The sequence below is a fragment of the Dendrobates tinctorius genome, unplaced genomic scaffold, assembly GCF_039654945.1.
Source record: "Dendrobates tinctorius isolate UK_male_01 unplaced genomic scaffold, ASM3965494v1 ptg000241l, whole genome shotgun sequence".
Lineage (NCBI taxonomy): Eukaryota > Metazoa > Chordata > Amphibia > Anura > Dendrobatidae > Dendrobates > Dendrobates tinctorius.
Genome location: NW_027361908.1, coordinates 6,141,430 through 6,167,088, shown reverse-complemented (window position 1 = coordinate 6,167,088; position 25,659 = coordinate 6,141,430). Strand labels below are relative to the sequence as shown.

The window sequence follows — 25,659 nt, the reverse complement described above, 5'->3', positions numbered from 1 at the left end:
AGGGCATACTCACTGAAGTCACGATCTGGAGACCTGCTATTCATAGCTGTTTGCTAGAACAGGTGATAACATACCAAGCGGGCACGCATCACGGGCCATGAGCCACATGTAGCTCCCGTGCCATACGTTGGTAATCCCTGCGCTAACGGGTGCTTACCACACACATTTCCAGCTGACTCTAGTAGGGAAGATAACAGTAGCAAAGTGCTGATTTTCAAGTCCTGTTGGAAGCAACTTGAGATAGGTTGGCACTTAGATCGAAGAGGAACATCATCCAGAAAGGACATTAATGATCTTAGTAAGACAAACTTCTGAGGAACGTTTTTAGTAAATGAATGTTTTATACAAATAGACATGGCTCAAGAAGTGAGGGATTACTCTCTGTACTGTAAGAGCTATTTCCATACCTGGACCACATTGTATGATTTTTACATAATTAAATTGCATTTTATTGCATGAAATAAGTATTTTATTTACAGAGATCAGACATTTCCTGTAGTTCTTGACCAAGTTTGCACACACTGCAGCAGGGATTTTGGCCCACTGTTCTAAAGAGATCTTCTCCAGATCTTTCAGGTTTCGGGGCTGTCGCTGGGCAACATTGAGTTTCAGCTCCCTCCAAAGATTTTCTATTGAATTAAAGTCTGGAGACTGGCTAGGTCACTCCAGGACCTTGAAGTGCTTATTAAGGAGCCACTGTACGTTTCTGATCACTGTCATGCCGGAAGACCCAGCCATGTCCTATTTTCAATGCTTTTACTGAGGGAAAGAAATTATTTGCCAAAATCTTGCGATACATGACCCCTTCCATCCTCCCTTCAATATGGTGCAGTCGTCCAGACCGAGGAAGACTCACAGTCATCTTGTGTTTCTTCATTTTCAAATAATTGTGCTAGCAGTTGTTGCCTTCTCACCAAGCCGCTTGCCTATTTTCCTGTAACCCTTCACAACCTTTTGCAGGTCTGCAATTTTGTCCCGTGTTGTTAGACAGCTCTTTGGTCTTGGCTATGGTGGATATGTTGGAGTGTGATTGAGTTTGTGGACAGGTGTCTTTTACACAGGTAACGAGTTCAAACAGGTGCAATTAATACAGGTAAAGAGTGCAGAGTAGGAGGAATTCTTAAAGAAAAAATAACAGGTCCGTTACAGACAGAATTATTTCTGGTTGCTAGGTGATCATATACTTATTTCATGTAATAAAATGCTTCTCACAGCTGAAGTGTAGCTACAATAAAAATTACCGACCTCTCCATTCTTTGTAGGAGGGAAAACTTGCAAAATTGGCAGTGTATCAAATACTTATTTTCCCCACTGTAAATGCATATTTGCTTTTCTTCTCATGCAATGATCTTGCCCAGTACTTAGCCGCCTAGTTATTTATAGTTCCATCAGTGATCACAGAGGCAGAAGCAGTCAGGCGTGTATTACTATGAAGAGGAGGATGAATGAACTCATGGAGATCAACATCCGACACTGCGGAGACACCATCACGTGTTTCTCAACGCAGTGATTCTAGAGCACTGCCCCCATCCCCTATGGGAAATATGCAAAACATGCAAAACAGAAGCCGCGGAGACACCATCACGTGTTTCTCAACGCAAGCAATGACCAGCCAGGTCTTTGTCAGGGAAGGAACAACCATGGGAAGGGCAGGCTCCAATGAAGGAAACCACCTATGCCAAAACATGGTATCCATCCACATACAGCTGTTACAGGGTATTGCCCCTCATCAGTGTGGAGTAGGAAACTGGCTGGTAGGAGCAATGCCTAGTAAAAAGACTATGAAGAGGAGGATGAATGAACTCATGGAGATCAACATCCGACACTGCGGAGACACCATCACGTGTTTCTCAACGCAGTGATTCTAGAGCACTGCCCCCATCCCTTATGGGAAATATGCAAAACATGCAAAACAGAAGCCGCGGAGACACCACGTGTTTCTCAACGCAAGCAATGACCAGCCAGGTCTTTGTCCGGGAAGGAACAACCACGGGAAGGGCAGTCTCCAATGAAGGAAACCACCTATGCCAAAACATGGTATCCATCCACATACAGCTGTTTCGGGGTATTGCCCTTCATCAGGGATGGGGCAGTGCTCTAGAATCACTGCGTTGAGAAACACTTGATGGTGTCTCCGCAGTGTCGGATGTTGATCTCCATGAGTTCATTCATCCTCCTCTTCATAGTCTTTTTACTAGGCATTGCTCCTACCAGCCAGTTTCCTACTCCACACTGATCCTGGGGTTCTCAGGCAAGGAATTCCCCAAGATAGGATCACTGCGGAGAATGTGCCAATTCTTCATTAATATGCTTTTCATTTGTTTGTGGCACTTATTAAACGTAGTTAGAAAATTAACCGAGAAATCCCCATCCTCTCGGTTCCTTTTCTTTATAAGTAGCGTTTCCTGATTACACTCAGTCTGTACATGTCTGAAGGATTTTTCAATAAGTTTTTTCGGGTAATTTTGTGCATAAAACCTTTTTTTTTAAAAACTCAGCCTGCTCTAAAAAAAAAAATCTTTCTTTTCAGTACAATTCCTCTTAATCCTCTTAAACTGATTTACCGGTATATTAAAGACCCACTTAAAATAATGCCCGCTTTCAAAATGTAAAAAACTGTTTGCATCTACCTTCTTAAAAAACATCTTAGTGTGAATACTGCAGTTTTCAATAAATAAATTTAAATCCAGAAAATCAATGGCGGTATCACTAAAATGGGGAGTAAAATTAAAACCCCATTCATTGGAATTCAGATGATCAATGAAAGAACCAAGGTTATTGTGCCGATTATCCCAGACTAAAATGAGATCATCAATAAAACGCTTAAAAAAAAATGATCTCGTTTTTAAAAACAGAATTCTCTATAAAAATGTTCTCAAAACGTCCTATAACGAGATTATCAATGGTTGGTGCTACTTTAGATCCCATAGCCACACCCGTTAACTGGTGATAAAAGGCACCTAAAAAAGTAAAAAAATTATTTTTCATGATTAGTGAAATTCCATTGTATATAAAAGTTCTCTGGGGGGATGAAAGCCGATCATCGGATTCCAAATAAAATAATAGACATGATAGGGCTAAATCTGGCTGAATATTTGAATAAAGTGCTGTAATATCGAAAGTTACAAATATATATGAATCCTTCCACTGTACTTTCTTCAAGAGTTGAATCAAGTGACCTGAGTCCCTTAAAAAGCTAGGTAGTGTAAAAACATGGACTTTCATCACAGAATCAATATATTCAGCCAATCCGCTATAAATAGAACCAATGCTTGATATAATTGGCCTGCCTGGGGGGTTATTAATATCTTTATGTACCTTGGGGAGGTGATAAAAAAAGGAATATTCGGATTTTTAACCATTAAAAACCGCCCCTCTTTTTCATCAAGGATACCATCTTTCTTGGCATTTTTTATAACAGACAAATACTCCTTTAAAATATTAGTACCAGGATAAGATTTAACCTTGGAATGAAAATTGGAGTCCGATAAAATTTAAAAAGCCTCTTGGCAATAAGTATTAAAATCCTTCTTTGGAAATGTCTCCCTGGCCTCTGACGTCAGTACTGACCGTGGGAACTGGAAAACCCTTTGGGTTACTCACAGTCATGGTCTCTGGCGCTCCCCGTGTATAATGTTTACTTTCCATTTTAACATACATCTCTCTTATCAGTCAAATATAGCAGAATGCATATAGCGCTACTAGTTAAAGTGGATGACCTTGGTTCATATACATACACTCTTTCCCACAACCTTATTGGTTTGATCCTGGTGTGGGGAGTCTTTTATGTTTCATTTTTAAAAACTCTTATTTTTTATTTCTTTTTTAATTAGTCCAACTTGTGATCTAAGGGATGTAAGTTAGTGTCTTTTAACAATTGGTCGTTTTTTGTGAAATTTCTATGTACTTGCATTTGGTTACTGCCCCCTCCCCCTCCATTTTTTTTTTTTGTGAACAGCGGGGGGCCTAACCTCGATATGATATAAACCGCCAACTTCTGATTTATCTTTATTCCTGTACATTCGACCTGAAGAAGAGGTCACTGAATGGACCTCAAAACGCGTTGTCTCTGTATGTACCATAAATAAAGTACTGATATTGGAACCAATTTCTACAATCTACTGGATTTCCTCTATTTGATGGTTGAAATATAGCAGCGCGGGAATCTGGTGTTTTTTTTCCCCTCTTGGGATCTCCTCTTTGAGTAATGGAAGCAGACGCTGTCTGTCTACACCATCCTGCTGCAGCTTCATTGCATGTGACTAAGCGCATACAGTAGTTGTGGCTTTACACAACTATTGAGGGTGAGTATCTTGCACAATTTAATTTATATTCATTATATCTGCACTGGTAAGGCCCTATGGGCGCGCTTTTGAGGTTTCTTTTATCTTTATAGTCTCTGAGGCAAGGACTTAATGAGTGTCAAACAGTACTCTTCATCAATCTGGCTCCAACTTTCTCTGATTGCTGTTGCCAGATCAGGTTTGCAGGTTGGAGCCTTGTCATGGACCATTTTCTTCAACTTCCACCAAAGATTTTCAATTGGATTGAGATCCGGACTATTTGCAGGCCATGACATTGACCTTATATGTCTTTTTTTCAAGGAATGTTTTCAGAGTTTTTGCTCTATGGCAGGATGCATTATCATCTTGAAAAATGATTTCATCATCCCCAAACATCCTTTCAATTGATGGGATAAGAAAAGTGTCCAAAATATCAACATAAAGTTGTGCATTTATTGAAGATGTAATGACAGCCATCTCCCCAGTGCCTTTACCTGACATGCAGCCCCATATCATCAATGACTGTGGAAATTTGCATGTTCTCTTCAGGCAGTCATCTTTATAAATCTCATTGGAATGGCACCAAACAAAAGTTCCAGCATCATCACCTTGCCCAATGCAGATTCGCAATTTATCACTGAATATAACTTTCATCCAGTCATCCACAGTCCACGATTGCTTTTCCTTAGCCCACTGTAACATTGTTTTTTTCTGTTTAGGTGTTAATGATGGCTTTCGTTTAGCTTTTCTGTATGTAAATCCCATTTCCTTTAGGCGGTTTCTAACAGTTCGGTCACAGACGTTGACTCCAGTTTCCTCCCATTCGTTCATTTGTTTTGTTGTGCATTTCCTGTTTTGGAGATATATTGCTTTATGTTTCCGGTCTTGACGCTTTGATATCTTCCTTGGTCTACCAGTATGTTTGCCTTTAACAACCTTCCCATGTTGTTTGTATTTGGTCTAGCTTTTAGACACAGCTGACTGTGAACAACCAACATCTTTTGCAACATTGCGTGATGATTTACCCTCTTTTAAGAGTTTGATAATCCTCTCCTTTGTTTCAACTGACATCTCTCGTGTTGGAGCCATGATTCATGTCAGACCACTTGGTGCAACAGCTCTCCAAGGTGTGCTTACTCCTTTTTAGATGCAGACTAATGAGCAGATCTAATCTGATGCAGGTGTTAGTTTTGGGAATGAAAATTTACAGGGTGATTCCATCATTTTTTCCTCAGAATTGAGTGATTCCATAATTTTTTTCCCTAAGCTTGGTTTAAAAAACTAACCATTACTGACTACCACATTTTTTGTTCTTGATTTCTTTTAGTGTTTCTTAAAGCCAGAAAGTTGCCATTTGAATTGACTTTGGTTTTATGCCATGTCTGTGATCTGCTTTTTTTCTACAAAATTAAACAACTGAATGAACATCCTCCAAGGCCGGTGATTCCATAATTTTTGCCAGGGGTTGTATGTCTATCTCTATCTGCTATTATCTATTTCTCTCTATCTCATATACCATGTATATATTTATCCATCCATCCATTTAATATCCATGCATCTAATATGTATCTATCTGCTCTGTGTGAACATGTGTGTTTAAATAGATGTGTGTCACATAATGTGTGTCACATACGGTGTGTATGTAGCAGCCACATTTATAAATCCCAGCAGAGCAAACGTGAGTTTATAGGTGTAAACATGTCAGCAATCACCCAACAAACGAGAAAAATGTTGCTTATTCATCGGGTGATTGAATTGTTTATGGTGGAACAGAAATTGTTCTCATCAGCACATCACTGGTGTAAACTGCAGATGTGCTGCTGATAACAGGTTACTGTTTGGGAACAGATTGATCTATTTGTGATCGTTGTGTGACCATCATTCTTCATCAGCCGGAATAAGGAGGTCAAGAAACAAGGACTTCAATTTTGTTGATCTCATTTGTTTATGGCCTGAACTCAGTGCATGTAAATGCAACATAAAAGCTTATGTGATGGTGAAATACAGAATGTCAACATTTGGGGCCCCACTTTAGACTCTTGCCCAGGGTCCAACTTTGTCCAAAACTGGCCCTGACTGTAGTAACTGACTATTACTATGTAAATCCAGCTCTTGTTCAAGATTCTACATTACACGGGGCAAGAATGAGGCAATGTAATTTTCCCAAATAGGCCTCTTAGCTGAAAAGCTCTCCGAGAACAAGTCCTCCTTTGTTCTGTGATGTGACCTTGCATGGTAAGCGGGTCATGGCTTATAGCTTCCTTTCAGAGGAGGTAGTGAGCCAAGTTCTGTTTTACACTTGGACAGTAGCATAAGGACTCCAAAGAAGTACCAGCTCTCAGATGTTAACCTCTTTTGTTAATGTTGACCTTAACCTCTAGGTTTCATTAGATTCATCAAAGAGGTTGTAAACCTTTCCTAACAGTGGACCTCACATGGAAATGTGGCATAGACTGGGCTTAGTCTGATCAGGATTTACTGTCTACAAATAATTTAATGGCATAAAGTCATTTACCTGTCATTGTGAGCAGATTTTTAAGTCTCAGTAGGTGATTATGATATCTGATGACATGAACCCAAGACAACATATCTATTGGAAGACTATCTTCAAGCCTTTCCTTTCCTTCACGACTTTCAGCAGCAAGTTCCTCTTTGACAGCACTGCTGGGTTGATTATCTGTGGAGCAACAATCACTTGTGCGTTGACGATTGTTATGTTAGCATGGCGATTAGTTTAGCGTTTTTATTACAGTGGGCATTTACTAACAGGGATCCCACCAGCAATTCTAAAAAAATACAACAGACATGAGGCTACATCTTTTTCATAGCAGTTTTAAATGTTTCCTCTACTTTTAACGATTGGCCCAGAATGAGAAACTGAGGATGAGAAACGTGCACAATTTCCATAGGCACAATGCAATTTCAACTTGCAACCATACCAAAACATCTGAAAAGTACAAGAAAAGCTGCAGCATGTAGTGTCTATATGAGTTTAGCATTTAACTACTGTATTTACCAACAGAAGCAGTGAAATCAAATTGAATTAAATACATTTGCATCAAAACCATCTATTTGTAATCTGTCTGTGAGTATGTATATCGCATACTTGTGGTCACATGACTGCCATTCCTGGCGCTGGCAAAGGAGGATCCTTACAATATGTAGTGCACTATGTGAAGTTTCGCAAGTCTACAGTCACACAGGGTGACTACAGACTTGTCATTCTAGACCAGACAACTCCTTTAAATTCATGTATTTAGGGCGAAACATCATTTTTGCTATTTGAGTTCACTTAAAATCTTTGCACCATTTGGCTTTTACAGGCTTTTTGTTCACGTACAGTATATTGAACTTTGATGTGGTCTGTGGTCACAAATCTGCTGAGAGGGGCTCAGAAATACACTGATAAGGGTCAAACTCCTTGTCAGATCATCATTGTGGACTGATTGATGGATTATCAGTTAACTCAATCCGTAGCCACAATAGACAGAGTAACAAAAAGGCTACTGAAAGCAAATGGCGCAAACATTTTCATGAAATGTAATTTCAAAAAAATATTATTAGCCCAAATTACTTTAAGTAAAAAAAAAAAAAAAAATGTCCCCAGAGATGAACAGTGCTCCTCAACTATACCCTAAAGCTACTACTTTGTGAAAACCAAATGTCAAGTCCAGATTTACAATTTCATGCTATGTTCACATGCAGAGATTTTGCAGCATTTTTGCTGAGTTTTTTAAATACAAATTAAAAGTTGCTTTTTACAGTACCAGCAAAACCTATGAGAATTTAGAAATCTCATGCACGCTTGTTTTTTCCTGACTCATTATGGGAACTGCAGTATTTTTAAAATCTGCAGCACGTCAATTCTTTCAACATTTTTACAACTTATAGAAAGCAATGAGAAAGTGAAAAAAATGCTACAAAAATGCAACAAACCTTTTTTTTATGCGTTTTCTAAGTGTTTTTGGTGAATAAAACTAAATTTATTAAATATGTTCTTCAAAAAAAAAGGAAACCTATAAACTGTACACAAAAAAATGTATAATAAATGCTGCAAAATTGCCAAAAATGCAGTGTTTTTACTGCCAAGCGAGCAAATTTTGGCTGCAGATAAAAAACACAGCAAAAAAGCTGTACATGAACATAGCCTAAGGGTATGTGCAAACAAAGTTTTTGGAATAGAAACGGAGTGGATACCCTCCTAAATCATAATTGATAAGTCAAAACTCCTCAAATCATGGAGTCTGCTTCAAAAACCCAGGAAAACACTCAGTGTGAACATATCCTTAGAGATGAAGAATCTAAATTTTAGGCCAGTGGTGCGCTGACCAGATTTCTAGCACCGCTTTCTTCCAATGAAGAACTCTATTGTACTTACCATGCAAGTATTTCTTATAAATTGCTAAAAGATCCATAGAAGCAAATGTTGGGATGTGCTGTTGCAGTATAGTCTTTGTAGCCTGAACATTAACATCCTTCTCTCCTATCAACTGCTTATACGCCAGCATGGATGTAGCCACCTGCACATATAGTAAAACATGTATAAGCCAGTCATGGACTTGAAAAGTGAAAGTTAGTAAACTAACTTATTTTACTAGATAAACTAAAAGGAGTAATGAGTTTACCGAGGAGGTTCACAGCAAGACATCCCAATAGACAGGTAATTTTCTGTTTGTTAATGTTCTTTCTGGAGAGGCTAAGATTTCACAATGCTTCTGAACTTTCCTGCCCAGAGCAATTTACTGGCAGTGTACAAGAAAGGTAATATCTTTCTCCTGACAGGGACTGTAACTCCTGTCTCTAGTTAGCAATCGTTTTTATAATCCAGCATTACTTCTCATCAAGACCGTATTCGTGGTGATACCTCTGCTGTCTTTTTAATAGTACATGCTGCGTACAATCTCATCATTTTTTCTTTGCTTAATCACAAAGATCTTTGGACCAATATCTTTCGCGACATGAGCAATACAGACAGAGCTCCATGGAACAATGCCTGACATCATTTTCTGGCTAAATAGTGTGTCTTATCAATCGCTTGTTGGCAGAATTTGTTGTTTCTTTCAGATAATAATTAGTGGTTCATTGGATGTTGGCATCAATCTGAGAACTTGGTCTTTCACTCAGTCAATGCATGCTATCTACCACCTTCACGGAACAGCATCACTAGAAATGTGTTCTTGTATTTTTGTACTTTGAAGTCTATTTTCAGATTCTATAAATTTAAAACAAGAACATGTAACGTTTATTTGCTTTTAGGCAAAAAGAGAGATAAATGACGCAGTTGTATACAATGTAAGAAAATTAGGAACGATGCAGAGATATCGGCCAGTCATCCTGTACAAAGAAGAAAGAAAAAAGGAGTGAAAAATGTTATTTACATGAGATTTAAAGTTAATGTCCACCTGTTACCAGCTTTTGTTTTTTCATCTAAAAGTTTTCATCCTCTCAATATATTGCAATCATCCTCTTATATATCACTCTGTACTTACAGTTGCTCATTTTTCCCTTCAACCCAGTTAATTCTTTTGTTTTGTCTGCACCATGTAGAAACAGGAAGTCTCTTTTCCCTGCAAGTTATCCCCCCTCTTCAACTCCTGATCCAGCTCCTCTGCTCCTCGCCCTGCCAGGACCAGGGACTTTTGCAGTGATGACTTACGCAGGGAAAAGAGACCTCTCCTTTCCACATAGAGCTTAAAAGGATTCAGCTAGTCAGTTTTTAATCACTATATATAGATATATATATATATATATATATATATATATTGCAAGGTAGCGCTGTCATTCAAGGTTGGGGACACTCGCTTGGCAGCCAAATAATCAGATCCGGCACGGGTTTTCCATAAAACAATAACAGTCCATGCGGTTTATTCAGGCATCATAAACCATGACCAGCAACATAAAGTTCATATAAACAGCATAGCGTCCATGACAGAGTACTGCTCTGTTATCCCTGTGGTCACACAGGCTTTGCTTCATCCAGCCAACAGGCTATCCCCAGTCTCTTAATAACACTCCCGTGTCCGGTTTACCTCATAGTTGCTTCACCACGCTGCCGGCGTCCATTCCCTCTCCCTGGGAACTCTCAGACACGTGCAGCCATTATGCACACAGGCACTCAGGAAAGCTTACACATCCTCCAGCGAGACCTTCCAAACAGACCAACCAGGTCCCAGCATTCACTCCATGTGACCTACCCTGGCTACCTTATATGGTCCGTAGCCACGCCCACTGGGTCACATGGCTATGACCTCATCACAGGTCCTTCACACACACTCATATACACTTTACTATGGCATTCTTAAACACACCCCTGGGTGGATTTGTAGATGATTGATCCCACACATCTCATCAATCACCTGAAGGCTTCTTCCTGACACATTGGAACGAAAGATCAGCTCTGCTGATCAGCACATAAGCAAGCCTTCATCTCAAGGCCACCCACCTTGAGATACATTACGATCATTCAGCATCCAACCCCTATCAGGACACTGGAAATGCTTATATGCCTGTCCTGAGACACCCACCCAGCGCCCCCTAGCGGACACAGTGGTCACTACACCACAATATTATATATATATATATATATATACTGTGGTGTAGTGACCACTGTGTCCGCTAGGGGGCGCTGTATGGATGTCCCAGGAGAGTGGATGAATGGCGAAATACAGAATGACTGTTATGTATCTCAAGGTGGGTGGCCTTGAGATGGAGATTTACGTGTGTGTGTGTGAAGGACCTGTGATGAGGTCACAGCCATGTGACCCGATGGGCGTGGCTACGGACCATATACGGTGGCCAGGGTAGGTCACATGAGGTGAATGGTGGGACCCGGTTGGTCCAGTGTGGAAGGTCCCGCTAGGAGAAGCATCTCCTGGCTAACAGCCTTTGGAGTGGCTGTGTGTCATGGCCGCCAGTGTCTGAGTGTCCCAGAGAAGAGAGTGGATGTCTGCAGCATGCGGAAACAGTCATGAGGAAATCTTGATGTGGGTGAGATAATGATGAGGCTGAAGAGCCTGAGTATGGACATTGAGTAACCTGCGTGACCACAGGCTTAACCAGAGTGAAGTTATAATGGATGCTATGCTGTTTATGTTGCTTCTATGGGTTTGTGAAGGAGGAATAAACTGCATGGACTGTGTTATGCTTTATGAAAACCTGTGCCGGATCTGATTTTGTGGCTGCTGAGCGAGTATCCCCTACTTGAATGACAGCGCTACCTCACAATACCTAATGGAAAAGAGAAGAATTAGCTGGTAGAAAGGTAAAATGAGCAAATGTAAGTGCACAGTGCTATATAATGTGATGACTGCAATATAGTAAGAGGATAAAACATTTATTTCATTGCCAAAGTAGTATCAGTAAAGTCAGTTCCTTGCCCTTAGTAATATACTTAACATCTGCTGTCATCTGCGGTTTCCAGCGCCACTCCGGTCTTGTTCCGCGATCTTGTGATGGCAGCATCTGACTGACCAGAAGTCACTGCTAAAGGTCACAAGCTCTCAATGCAAGTCTTCGTTCTGACTCTAATAGACTTACGTTGAAAAGTGACTTAAAGTCTGCCCAGCGATCTGGCAGGTCACAAACTGCAAAAGATGTCCGGAGTGGTGCCAAGAACAGAAGAATATGGCATCTGGCAAATATTCTACAAACACACTGGAAACAGACATCAGTGATACCACTACGGTGGTGAAATAAAAAAATATCTGGATTGGTATTGTAAACATTATGCATTATCACTAAGTTACACATAATAGATAGAAGCAGGTATCATTTTTAATCATCCTAAGACTAACTGTGATTTACAAAAACTTAACATGTCAGAAGTTTTGATTGGTGGGGGAGGAAGGGTCAGGGTGCTAGGACTCTGACCTTACACTGAAAAGAATGGCAAATCACTGTGCCCATTCAGCTGTGATCAACTATCCGCTATGGGATCATAAGAGGGCAAGTATAGCAATCTTGGAGGCCTTTCATACTCCTTATGCTGGCATCACAACCCCAAATCAACCTGCAATCACAATATAGTAGAGCAGGGAGTGAAGTCTGTCTAATAGTTTAGATGACATTGGTTAAACATGTGTGACTGGCCTTATCCCCATTCTCAGCACATTTTGCAGAAGGGTTAAAGCGCTCTCAAAACGTTAAAACTGCACTGAGACTGGTTGCTATAGGCAAAAAGCAAGTTTTTTTTCTGCTAGGCCATGTACATAAATGAGGAATAAATTTGGAGCAGTACACCAAAATAATGCTAATCACTATAGATTAGAAACAGTAAGAAATGTTAGACCTAAAAAAAACATTGGGTTAACTGGACAATTTTCACTTTAAGGCACATTATAGTTCTATGGCGGGCCAAAAGTTTTAGCTTTGGGTGTGAAAATCTTCAGGCTAAAAAGATGGGTTTTATCAAATTATTGTGTTGGCTGCTGCTTTGTTCTATCTCTTTGACAGGTCAAGAAGATTTATTGTTCCAACCGGAGGGTAATGCTAAGCTCTTTATCTGGTTCTTGATCATCCAAAATATTAAACCCTCAAATTGGCAATCAGAATTGTAAGTTAAGGCTTTTTCAGCTGATAAACTGTAATGAATTTTGAGCATCTGAGGGTAGATTATTCACTGTACTGAAGAATAAAGACATTTTTCGGACTGTAAATAAACACAACTCTGTTACTTTGAAATTTCGGAGTCATTAAACATCTTCGTATACAAAAATGATTTTCAGTGAAGTCGGAGCAATGGTGCTATATTCGAGTCCGTGCACGGCTGAAAAATAGGAGAGCCGGTTATTTCCATCAGCTATCTATCAGGATGGAGAGAACGCAGTGAAGAAAGAAATCTTCCTGGTGACAAATGCGCCCATTCCTAGCGTACCACGGCACTAAATAATGTTTAGATGTAGGAAGAAGGAAAACAGGTTTTCCCCTGTAATGTTCACAAATCTGATTATAGGATATTATGCCAACCCATAAAATCTGGTGTGATCATAAAATTTCCAAGAGACCCTGCACACGAACAGATGCTGCTTATACTGCCGGCAGACTAATATCTCACAGGCTTGTTTTCATGAAAAAAGGCACAATCTTGTACAAGCTGTACAGCAAGATGTAAATGACTTTCAAAGATTCCAAGAATTTAAAAATAGATAACGTGGAATACGCGCAAGAAAATAGATTTCATATCGCTTTCTTATGCCAGAGAGGTTTTTTCATAACATGTAGGCATATAAAAATAGCATTGTTCTACGGGTGCAAACTAAGCAGATGTCTTCACAACAGACAATCTTTCTTGCTGGCTCCCAGGAGAATGCCTTGTCTAGCTCAGCCCCGCATGTTTTCTGAAGCAAAGCTTCACTGCCTTTTCACATGCATTTATCTGACGGTCCAAATAACAAACACTTTACTTGGAAATCAATAAGAAGGTCATGGCTTGTCCCTACCTGGATGAAATAAGTTTATGCAGCCAGAAAACAGCGCTATAAATGTGTGATTTAATTTATCAATCCATTTATTGCGTGTTGCAAAAGAAAACAGTTCTTGGCCGATGAAGATGTAGCCGTTTTCATCATCCAACGCAGCTCACCTTTTACTGCTGCATATGCGCTGAGATTTCAGCACCATGGACAGGAACATTAATTTGGACTTTACAAATAATAAAACAAGTACTGTAATATCAAGAAGAGGACATAGGTCAAACTACTGCTGGAAACATAGTATCTTACAAGTGAGTAAGACAATACTCGATTAACTAACTCCATGACTTAAAGGGAATCTGTCACCTCAATTTGGCGCGGTATGTAAAGGAGTTATGTCCGGTCCGACGGGCGGTGTTGTGGCTCCTTCCCTTCACCCCTCCTTGGCCGCTGTATGCAAACTTTCTTGGAATTTCCGTAGTTAGCGTCAAGATTACATGCGTGCACATTGCAATATCCTATCGCGCGTGCGCAGTATGCTTTGCCCACCTGCGGGCAAAGCCGAAAAGCATTAGTGCGCATTTGCCGATGAACTATGTCCCAGAAGTATTTTGCTGCCATTTCTGTGCTCCGGGACACAGTTCACCGGCGCATGCGCACTAATGCTTTTCGGCTTTGCCCGCAGTTGGGCAAAGCATACTGAGCACGCGCGATTAGATATTGCAATGCGCACGCGCGTAATCTGGATGCCAACTACGGGAATTCCAAGAAAGATTGCGTACAGCGGCCAAGGAGGGGTGGAAGGATGGAGACAACACCGCCCATCGGACCAGACACAACTCATTTACATACCGTGACACGATCAGACAAAACTTTGGCCCGCAGCCCCCAATGCCCCTCTTAGCCACTCAGCCCTGTTCTGCAAAAGCCAGCTTCTCCACCATGACAGAAGATCAGCTCTCCACCCTTCTGTCACACCTCACCACTTGTGCCCTCGACCCACTCCCGTCTCACCTCATCCCTAACTTGGCCACAGTCTTCATCCCATCTCTAACACACCTTTTCAACCTTTCACTTACAAATGGTGTCTTTCCCTCATCCTTCAAACATGCCTCAATCACACCCATCCTCAAAAAGCCCACCCTTGATCCATCCTCTGTATCTAACTATCGCCCAATATCTCTTCTCCCTTATGCCTCAAAACTACTGGAACAGCATGTATATCTTGAACTGTCCTCCCACCTCTCCTCCTGTTTCCTCTTTGACCGGTTACAATCTGGCTTCCAACCACATCACTCAACTGAAACTGCCCTAACTAAAGTCACTAACGACTTACTAACCGCCAAGAGCAAGCAACACTACTCTGTCTTCCTTCTCCTGGACCTGTCATCGGCCTTCGACACTGTAGACCATTCCCTCCTGCTACAGACTCTCTCATCTCTTGGCATCACAGACCTGGCTCTATCCTGGATCTCATCATACATAAAAGACCGAACATTTAGTGTCTCCCTCTCATACACCACCTCCTCACCTCGCCCCCTGTCTGTCGATGTTCCCCAAGGCTCTGTCCTAGGACCCCTACTATTCTCCATCTATACCTTCGGCTTTAGACAGCTCATAGAATCCCACAGTTTGCAGTATCACCTCTATGCCAATGACACGCAGATCTACCTATCTGGACCCGACCTCGCCTCCTTACTGACTGAAATCCCACAATGTCTGTCTGCTATCTCATCCTTCTTCTCTGCTCGCTTTCTCAAACTGAACATGGACAAAACAGAATTCATCATCTTTCCCCCATCTCACTCTACCCCTCCACCAGACCTATCCATCAATGTCAACGGATGCTCTCTTTCCCCAGTCCCGCACGCTCGGTGCCTTGGGGTGATCCTCGACTCTGCGCTCTCTTTCAAACCACATATCCAAGCCCTCGCCTCCTCCTGCCGCCTCAAACTCAAAAATATTTCCCGGATCCGCTCATTCCTCAACCACGAAACCACAAAAACACTAGTGCATACTCTTATCATCTCCTGCCTCGACTACTGCAACCTCCTACTCTCTGGCCTCCCCTCTAGCACTCTGGCTCCGCTCCACTCCATCCTACACTCTGCTGCTCGACTAATCCACCTATCTCCCCGCTATTCCCCAGCCTCCCCCCTATGCCAGGCCCTTCACTGGCTTCCTATTGCCCAGAGGCTACAATTCAAAACCCTAACCATGACATACAAAGCCATCCACAACCTGTCTCCTCCATACATCTGTGACATGGTCTCTAGGTACCTACCCGCACGCAACCTTCGATCATCTCAAGATCTCCTTCTCTACTCCCCCCCTTATCTCTTCTTCCCACAACCGCATACAAGACTTCTCCCGTGCTTCCCCCATACTCTGGAACTCCCTGCCGCAACACATCAGACTCTCACCATCAACGGAAACCTTCAAGAAGAACCTGAAGACCCACCTCTTCTGACAAGCCTACAGCCTGCAATGATCCTCGGTCTACTGAACCACAGCAAGACCTGCTCTACCCTCTCCTACTGTATCCTCACCCATCCCTGTAGACTGTGAGCCCTCGCGGGCAGGGTCCCCTCTCCTTATGTACTTGTGTGTCCCTTGTCTTACACATGTTTATTATACTTGTATATATTTCCCCTTTTCACATGTAAAGCGCCATGGAATAAATGGTGCTATATAAATGCATAATAATAATTGAGGTGACAGATTCCCTTTAAAGGCAAGCTGTCATAGATTTTTTTTATGTAATCTGAGCAGCATGATGTAGGGGCAGAGATCCTGATTCAAAAGATGTGTCACTTGCTGGTCTGCATGCTGTAATTTTGATACAGTCACAGTTTTATCTGCTGCAGATCTAGTAGAGCTCAGAATGCTGAGTACTGTATAACCCCACCCACATCACTGATTGGCAGATTTCTGTCCATGTACAGAGAACACAGAAAGCTGACAATCAGTGAGGCCAGGCAGTGTTATATTCAGTACAAATAGGGTGTGGCCCCCTTTTCACATAGCTGGGTAGTTCATATATAGTCCTTCCAAAGCTGGGTGTCCTGTTGGGACCTGGTGATTCTCTGTCACTGTTCACACTAGGAAGGTTTTAACATTAGAGCATGTAGTTACTGTTCCTATGAAGTACACCTTGTCGCTGTGGGACTGCTTTATGCTTTTTTGATCAAAAACTGTGTTTACTAAGTAGCCTATGTTAATTATTTAATGCACTTGGTTTTTTACTTATTTATTTTCATTAGGGTATATGCACACATTGTCCTTGCTTTGGTTTTGCGTGTTATACAGAGTAGTTGACTAGGATGCACGAGACATCTAGTCTGGTAATGATAATCTGCTTAGAAAACAATAATTTTATTGAAACAGCATCCCACAGCCCAGTAAGTGACACATCGCTGGAATCAGACACTCAGCCTCTATGTCATGCTGCTCTCAGATAACATAGTAAAAACCTGCTGATAGATTGCCTTTAAATGTATTGTAGTTTTTACATGGGCATACATTTTGGGCCTCTTCCTGAAACAGATTCCCCCTCTTTGCTACTGTGAGAAAAGGGGTAATCTCAAGTTCTCAAAGAGGTCATTTTTATTTAATAATTTTTTATTTTCAATTTTAACTAGAATACTAGTTTGCTTACATGATTACTATAATATATAAATATATATATATGTATATATGCTTTTCATGCTATAATTTCGCATTTTTCTTCAGTATTTGTAAAGTGATAACAATAATGAATATATATAATTACTTTACAAATATATATGTATATTATTGCTTTACAAATGCTGAAGAAAAATGCGAAATTCTAGCATGAAAAGTATAAAACGTTAGTTATCTTGGGCACAAAAAATTACAATTGTATTATGAATTCTGTATATTACTACTGATCTGATAACAACATTGATTAGAGAAGTTCAGGCCTTTTCTTTGGCTTTTTATGAAAGTGAAAGATGTGCAATAAAGAAGCAGTCCAATAAATGTGATTCCTTTAGTGTTGGCAAAGTCTTTTGGGAATTCTGTGTATGGGAAAGCAAAGAGACCTCTATGAGGAAATAAAACCCAAAACATCCACTTGAATAGGGAACAGCTAGACTACAAATGTTTAAATTTCTGACATTGTAAAAAGACCACATTTCTTAGAAAAAAAACTTTTAAAGGAAGAGATAAAGTAAAAAGCAGCAATAAGATAGATGGATGCAGCCTTAGAAATCATAAACACATCATTTAAAATAAAAAACTAAAGATTCAAAAAAAAGAGCCAAACATTGCAGAAAAAATAATCCTGGAACTTAATAAAAGGCAAAGACAGTGAGGAAGAAAACGAGAGATTCTGAGATGGGACAACAAAATACAAAGGGTTATACATTATATGGCCATAAAAGTGACACCCAATCATCCTACCGTAAAATTAAGAGTGCTAATATGAAGTTGGACACTCTTATGGAAAGGCTTCTACAAGATTTTGGAGCATGTCTCTAAGAATGTGTGTCTATTCAACCAAAAGATTCACTAGTAGGATTTTTTATGACATGTCATCCCCTGAGGAAGAGGTTTTATGACCTCGAAACGCGTTGGGAAATAAATATATTAAGCACACAACTTGTGAGGAGTGATGGTCTGGCAGCGCACGTTTTAATCCATAAAAAATCCTACTAGTGAATCTGAAGATTTATGGCCACAGCGTGGTCATTTGGATGTGCAGCAAGCTGACCGCGTTTCTTTATGCCTGTTACTCTCCTATATACGGTGAGTATAATTTATTGTTTGAAATCTTGGTTTTCTCAGATAAGACCCTATTGCGCTTTTTTCCTCGCAGTTTCAATTATTCAACCAAAAGGTCAGACACTAATGTTGGACCAGAAGATCTGGTTTGCAGTCATGACTCTAGTTCATCCCAAAAAAGCTTAATGGAGTTGACGTCTGGACTCTTTGTAGGGCACTCCACTTCCTCTACCATAAACTTGTCAAACAATGACTTAATGGACCTTGCTTAGTGCTGAAGCTGTAGGGGAACACTCAAACAGTTTGAAGCCGAAAGGGTATAAAATTGTTTGAAATGTTATATTTTTTGCAGAGCTCACAGTTGCACAAACATTTTACAGCCTTTGTTATTTTTATGCTAGTACCACCAACGTTTTGAAACCTGAGCAGAGGTTAGCGGGTGGGGACATGACCAATCATGGCCCAAAAAAAATGCATCATAATTTAAGCCATGGAAATCAAAGCAGAAACGTACTCCAGACAAAGATTAGAGTACACTCGTGACACTAGCAAACACCAAAGTGCATGTCTCCTATTTCATTTGTTGCATGTTATTCAAGCATGGCCTGGAACAAAATTGGTGTACAAATGCCATTGAGACTGGCCTACCGTCTCAACGCATTAATAACCAAACTACCCCTGTGTTGCCCAATCAAAATCTTTTACCATAACCAGGTTCTTCCTATCATGTTCTCACATGCTTTATGCATTTAATAGTCCTCTGTGTCTGTACTGTTACATACTTAGGATGATAACCTGTTCATGCATGTCTCTTACACTTTGGCTGGTCGGAACAATGAAAGCAATTATTACCATCTACCTTTCGTGTCTCCCCTTTTTCCTTATAGATTGTAAGCTTGCGAGCAGGGCCCTCATTCCTCTTGGTATCTGTTTTGTTCTATGTCTTTATTGATATGCTGCAATGTCTATTGTCTGTACATGTCCCCTCTGAAATGTAAAGTGCTGCGGAATATGTTGGCGCTATAGAAATAAAATTATTATTACTATTATTACAAATAGGCACTCTAATAGACCCACAGAAAAAAATCGGCACAAACATGGAAGAACTTTAGATGTTGTACTACACAATTTTCGTGAGATGTCAGATAAAACTAAATATTGCAATAAAAGGTTATAGGACCTGTTTAATTCTGTACAGACCAGCATACAGGATGTTCCTGGTGAAAGCATGCCTTACATTTCTTTTTAATCCCTTCCCTTTGAAACCAGAGAAACTGAATTTTTATTCTAGGTTCAATAGAGGTGCACAGGTGATCTTTTGGATAGAACAGAACTGAACTGACAAAGAGGACATCGGATTGGACACTCATCCAAAAGTTAGAGACGGCCTCAAAGTCAGTATGGAGTCTTTAAGAAAGTATTGCTGTATCAGCCAGTTATTACACTAGTATAGAGAAATGTAACGCATGACAAGCACCTGTGTGGCAGCTCTGACAGCAATCCATGCCAGCAATCTGAATAATTCTGATGGGCTCACTGTTTTCCCTCCTCCATCTTTTTCCGTCACTTTATCCACCTAGGAAAAAAAATTAAAATGTTATGTTGACACCAAATACATGTAGTCTTTCAGGGGTTTACCCATTTTACTCATCAGCCTATTAAAGAGCATGCACTTAAAAAAAAACATTGGCACGGTGGCTCAGTGGTTAGCACTGCAGCCTTGCAGCGCTGGGGTCCTGGGTTCAAATCCCACCAAGGACAATATATGTGTAAGGAGTTTGTATGTTCTCCCCGTGTTTGCGTGGATTTCCTCTGGGTTCTTCAATTTCCTCCCACACTCCAAAGACATACTGATAGAGAATTTAGATTGTGAGCCCCATCGGGGTCAACAATGATATTGTCTGTAAAGCGCTGTGGAAGTAATAGCGTTATATAAGTGAGTAGAATAAATAAATAAATTTACTCTGTTAGATCAGACAACAGAAATGAGGTTTTCATCTGAAACCATGAATGGGGTTATCCACTTTTGGAGATAATTTTTTTCATACTTAAATCCATGTATTTTTTGGCTAAAAATCATTTTTGTAATTGAGTTTCATTAAAAATGTTGTCTTTTATAGCCTATGTGTTGCAGTGCCTATTGCTGGCTGCTGAATGACTAACAGGGGTTATCAAGAATTATATTATTGTTTTTACTGTGGAACCAAGAACTAACAAGCAGGTAGTTGCTAACGCAGATCTTTGCCAGTACAGAGGGGTCACTAACGGCTCCTACCGGTGATTCTATGGCTTCCGCTGATGCCACCTCGACAGAGCAGTGGCTTGTCTTCCACTCTGCTCTGTTGACAAGGAGTGACTGCTCACATCATGCTTATTGACAGCCGGCTCCCAGCTGTATAACTGCGGGAAGCCAACAGCCACGCCTGTTGATGGAGCAGAGTGGTAGAGAAACAAACAGCTGCTCTGCTGACATGGAGCAGCTGAATCACCAGCAGGAGCGCTCTGAGCCAGCACCGGATACTTTTTTGGCCTGGATAACCCCTTTAACCAAGAATCCACCAATAAGCTCATTCTCACTGTTTTTTATAGCTGTTCTCAGCTGATGTATGTCTATAGACCACATCACAGTTTTATGTACAGATAAAGAGAGAGCTTAGAACTTCCAATTGGAGCCAAATTTTATTAAAACCAAATAGCAAAAACTATTTTCAGTCCAAAAAAATGAATTTAAAAGAATAAATACAGAATAATATCCCCAGAAGTGGACAACCCCTTTAAATAAAATCCAGATATTGCTGCTAAATACTTACTATGGTGGTCCCGGAAATTATTTTGATAACTTCTCATTGCCATTTCTTGTAGCGTCGAGGTGGACTGATCCCTGCCATTGTGGATGTCAGCCAGTTAAAATCTCAGCACAAAAAAATAAAATCGTTCTCAATAGCACAGGACATTTTATGTGGACGTGGTAAAAAAGAATTATAAGAACACTGACGGGAAAGTGGCACCATAACAGGTATATAACAGCAATATCTAAACACAGAAAGGTTTTCTTTATTGATTTCAATTGGAAAATTGTTACCTTTTGAGCTGTCTGACAGTAAATTATTACTATGTTATGGGACAGCCCCTTTAACCATGGTATACGGATTCAGTTTCTAAAAGTTTGACCTTTTGTGCCACATGTGAAACCATCAGCCTTCATTTTCTCCTGCAATTTTTGCTACTGTTTTGAAGTGCCATGGTTTACAACTATGTTGAACTTTGCTAAATCCTAATCACTGAAAGTCTACTTTTCTCACATTGCAATTCTCAAAGACATAAAAATATGTCCTGCAATATAAAGTTATATTAAAGGGGTCGGCACTTCTGTCCATAAAATCACCACTGATGGGGTAGACCTGTCCATCAGCCTCCACCAATAGAAAAGCAGCTTTTTTCCTATGTAACGTTTTTTACAAAAGGTAAGGTTGCCGGACATGTCTGGTAACATGTTCCTCCACCAGCAGCCATTTATGGACAGAATTTCTGGTCAATTTGTGAGGAATGCTGCACTTAGAAAAGAAAGTGGCCAACAGCCCCTTTAAGTTGAGCTCATACATGGAACATTTTTTGCACAAATGTCTGGCACTTCCCCATTCTCCTATAGAATGCTTGACCATAGCAATGCTATTGCTTTAGGCAAACCCTAATTTGCAGCAAATCTGCCATGTGCGACTATCCTTGGAATTCATTTACATGTTCTGAACTTTACATGGCATTTCAAAGTGGATTCTGTGTAAAATTTCACAAAAGACCCGCAAACCTTCTGCATCCGATACATGTGAATGAGATTTAGAAACCCTGTTCATGTACTAAAGAAAATTTCACACTGAAAAAAGATCAGTGAGAATAAGTAGCTAATTATTCCCAAGAATTCAGAGCGGAAAGACTGGCAGATTAGCCATACATGGATTGGCCACATTAGGTGGGGTAATCTTTTTAAAGAATCAGAGCACATACATATTTCTCACGAAGAGAACATGTATCCACAGTAGTCTATGGGGCTGTTCACATGTTCATTTTTAGGGACTAAGTGTCTGCAAAAAAACAGAGTAGACTTTGTTGTGAATTCGCATTCTGGCCTCCCTCTGGTTATTACTGAAGGTAGTGGAGCTAGTTAGATTGACAGAGGGGTTGAGAGTTCTCTTTCTGGGCTCCCTCTGGTGGTTACTGGAGGTAATCGAGCTGATCTGATTGACAGAGGCTTGCCACCTGATAATGAGGATGACGATTGGAGATCTGGGGTTTCAGATTAGGAATTAAGACAGCCGACTCTCTATCCCTGCTGGTGATTTTCTTCCTGTGCCTCCTGAGGTCTGATGTCTCCAGCTCTGTCCCTGCATGTTCAGCTAAGTGGTTCATTTGCTATTCTGTTTGCATTTGATCTGGTTTTGTCTATCTCCGCTTTGTGCGGGTCAGCCAGCTCCAGCTGGGGCTGTGCTGAATCACCGACCATATGTTACTGCTTGTGCCAGTTTGTTTTGTTAGATTGGTCTCTTTTTGCTCTGCTTTCAGAATATACCAGAGTGCTGATATAGTGGGGGGCGAAGTCGTGCGACTTCAGTGTTTTTGTGCATCAGACGTGTTGGACTTTTTGCAGGGTTTTTTGCGTGATTGCAGACAGTGTCTTTCCTTTCCTGTCCTGTCTAGTCAGTGTGTGCCCCATCATTTGCTCAGTCTATTTTCCTGCCTGCGTTTGTGTTTTCATCTTAGAAGTATCATTTCTCCTTGCGGAGAATGACATGCTAAGCATGTCGAGGTGAGGAGACTTAAAGCCGCAATGCTCCTCTGGGAAATATGCTAATTATGCAAATTGTCTCTTCAGAGAGGAAGAGGACTAGAACTCTAGTGCCACCTATTGGAGGTAGCAATCCTAAAAGTCAATGTTGACCCTTTAACGAGCCTAGTTACATGACTTATAACCGACAATATATGTTTGGGGGCTATCTATTCCTTTGGGGTCTGCTCTGGGGCAGTTTAGATTTCCCCTTTCTTGCTTTAGGCTTAGTTAGCTCTCCAGCTGTGTCGAGGCGTCTAGGATCATCGTAGGTACGCTCCACGGCTACTGCTAGTTGTGTGGATAGGATCAGGGGTCTGCAATCCACTTAGTTACCAACCTCTCTGGTTTTCTGTGGCTTAGCCTGGGCCTGCTCTCCTCCTCGGTAACCCATTCATAACAAGAATTGTCCATTTTTGAACCAAGTCACGAATGAAACTTGGCAAAAGTCTCCCAGTTGCGTCCTAGTTCTGCCTGCTTTTCACTTTGATAGTCAAAGTTCAAGAAATAGTCCTCAGTAATTTGCATATCAGTACAGATGCCAATGCACCAGCTGAATTCTGCCAAAGGAAGCCACTTCAGGAAAGCATTTGCGGTATATTCTTGAAACATCTTCTTCAGCACCCTCTTGGTCAACTTCTCGGTTGCTTTGCCACCAATGGTTTTTGGACTGACTATATAAATTAGTGAGCAGCTTCTAAATGGAAGCCACCAGAAGAATGATCAGGTCACTTCCTTTAGCCACAAGTCGTTTTGACATTGCAGTGCATATATTCATTCTTTTTACCATTTTTTGAGCACTCATACAGGCAGGTACCTGAAAAAGATGCCAGATGCACATACTTCTGGAAAATCAGAAGCCTTTTTTCGCGAAGGTAAATATAAACCTCACCCACATTTCATTAAAGCGAAATCTTTTGCTGGCCACTACGTGTGTGCGTGTACTATACTGATTCTCTGAGCTCGTTTGTCACAATACCTCTAATCTGGCCTTGCACATCAACTCTGGTGGGCCCATTGTGCCCACATGCCCTAAAAAAACTGATGAACCACTGATGGTATAAACTGACACACTAACCAAAATCTGGTGAAAATCTGAACCAATACACTGATGACAATTGGTCCAATTTTCAAGTACTAGAAAAAAAACAAAAACAAACGTCTGAATAAATCCTAAGATGAACACTTAATGTGACAAAACAATAGTTAGAAAGTGCATGTATCTACAGTGTTAAAAATACTAAGAACATAAATGTCTGCAAGTTTAGGTAACTGGAGTCCATTCCACAGATTTCATGCTAAGTGCCACAAACCTAGAAAGTCAGCAGGTAAACTGAACTACTTATTACTTTTCGGTGCCCCAGAAGCAAATACTATGCATAAGGCTACATTCACACGACTGTATTTTCGGTACAAGTGCTCTCTGTGAGAAAAACGGATATCACTTGGACCAATACTATTCAATCAGGCTGTTGACATGCTTTACTTGGAACAAATGTTCGTGTGAAGAAAAATCACCGCATGCCCTAATCTCTTCTGTATTTCACATGAGACTTGAATATTTAAGTCTGTGGGTGTGCAAAAAAAAATCTGATCCTATAAGGATCTACCAATATAGCATCTGGTTTTTACGTGAACATTGCAATTATTAACATAGGAAAGTGTATTTGGTACATTTTTGTCACTGCTGATGTACAGTGGGAAAAATAAGTATTTCATACACTCCCGATTTTTCAAGTTTTCCTACCTACAAAGAATGGAGAGGTATGCAATTTTTTATCATAGGTACACTTCAACAGTAAGAGCTAGAATCTAAAAATAAAAAGCAGAAAATCACACTATATGATTTTTATATAATTAAATTGCATTTTATTGCATGAAATAAGTATTTGATGATCTAATAACCAGTAGAGTTGAGCGATACCGTCCGATACTTCAAAGTATCGGATCGGAATGGATCGGCCGATATTAAAAAAAAGTATCGGTATCGCCGATTCCGATACCGGAAGTCCCATTCAAGTCTATGGGACTTCCGGTATCGGAATAAGAAAAATCCTGTTTTTCCCTTGTACAGCCTCTCTGGGGTCTGTACGGGCCTTTCAGGGGGCTGTGCCGGCCTGCCAGGGGGTCTGTGCAGGCTCCGGTGGTCTGTGCCGGCCTGCCGGGGGGCTGTGCCGGCCTGCCAGGGGGGCTGTGCAGGCTCCGGTGGGCTGTGCCGGCCTGCCGGGGGGCTGTGCCGGCCTGCCAGGGGGGCTGTGCCGGCCTGCCAGGGGGCTGTGCAGGCTCCGGTGGGCTGTGCAGGCTTCGGGGGTCTGTGCAGGCATCGTCCGATGGGACTACAAGTCCCATCGGGCGATGCCTGCTACCATGACAGTGATTGACACATTAGCCAATGATGGGA

At 40.9% G+C, this 25,659-nt stretch overlaps 1 protein-coding gene across 5 annotated transcripts in view; it reads right to left on the bottom strand.

Annotated features, from left to right (window-relative positions):
* Positions 1-25,659, bottom strand: part of CFAP54 (cilia and flagella associated protein 54) — a 703,284-nt gene that overhangs the window by 47,103 nt on the left and 630,522 nt on the right. For all 5 annotated transcript variants that reach the window (XM_073556932.1, XM_073556934.1, XM_073556933.1 and 2 more), the window contains exons 61-63: positions 19,917-20,015; positions 8,662-8,803; positions 6,799-6,960 (exon numbers count right to left, since the gene is read on the bottom strand). In XM_073556932.1, coding sequence (XP_073413033.1) covers positions 6,799-6,960; positions 8,662-8,803; positions 19,917-20,015 — 403 coding nt within the window. The remainder of the gene's footprint in view (positions 1-6,798; positions 6,961-8,661; positions 8,804-19,916; positions 20,016-25,659) is intronic.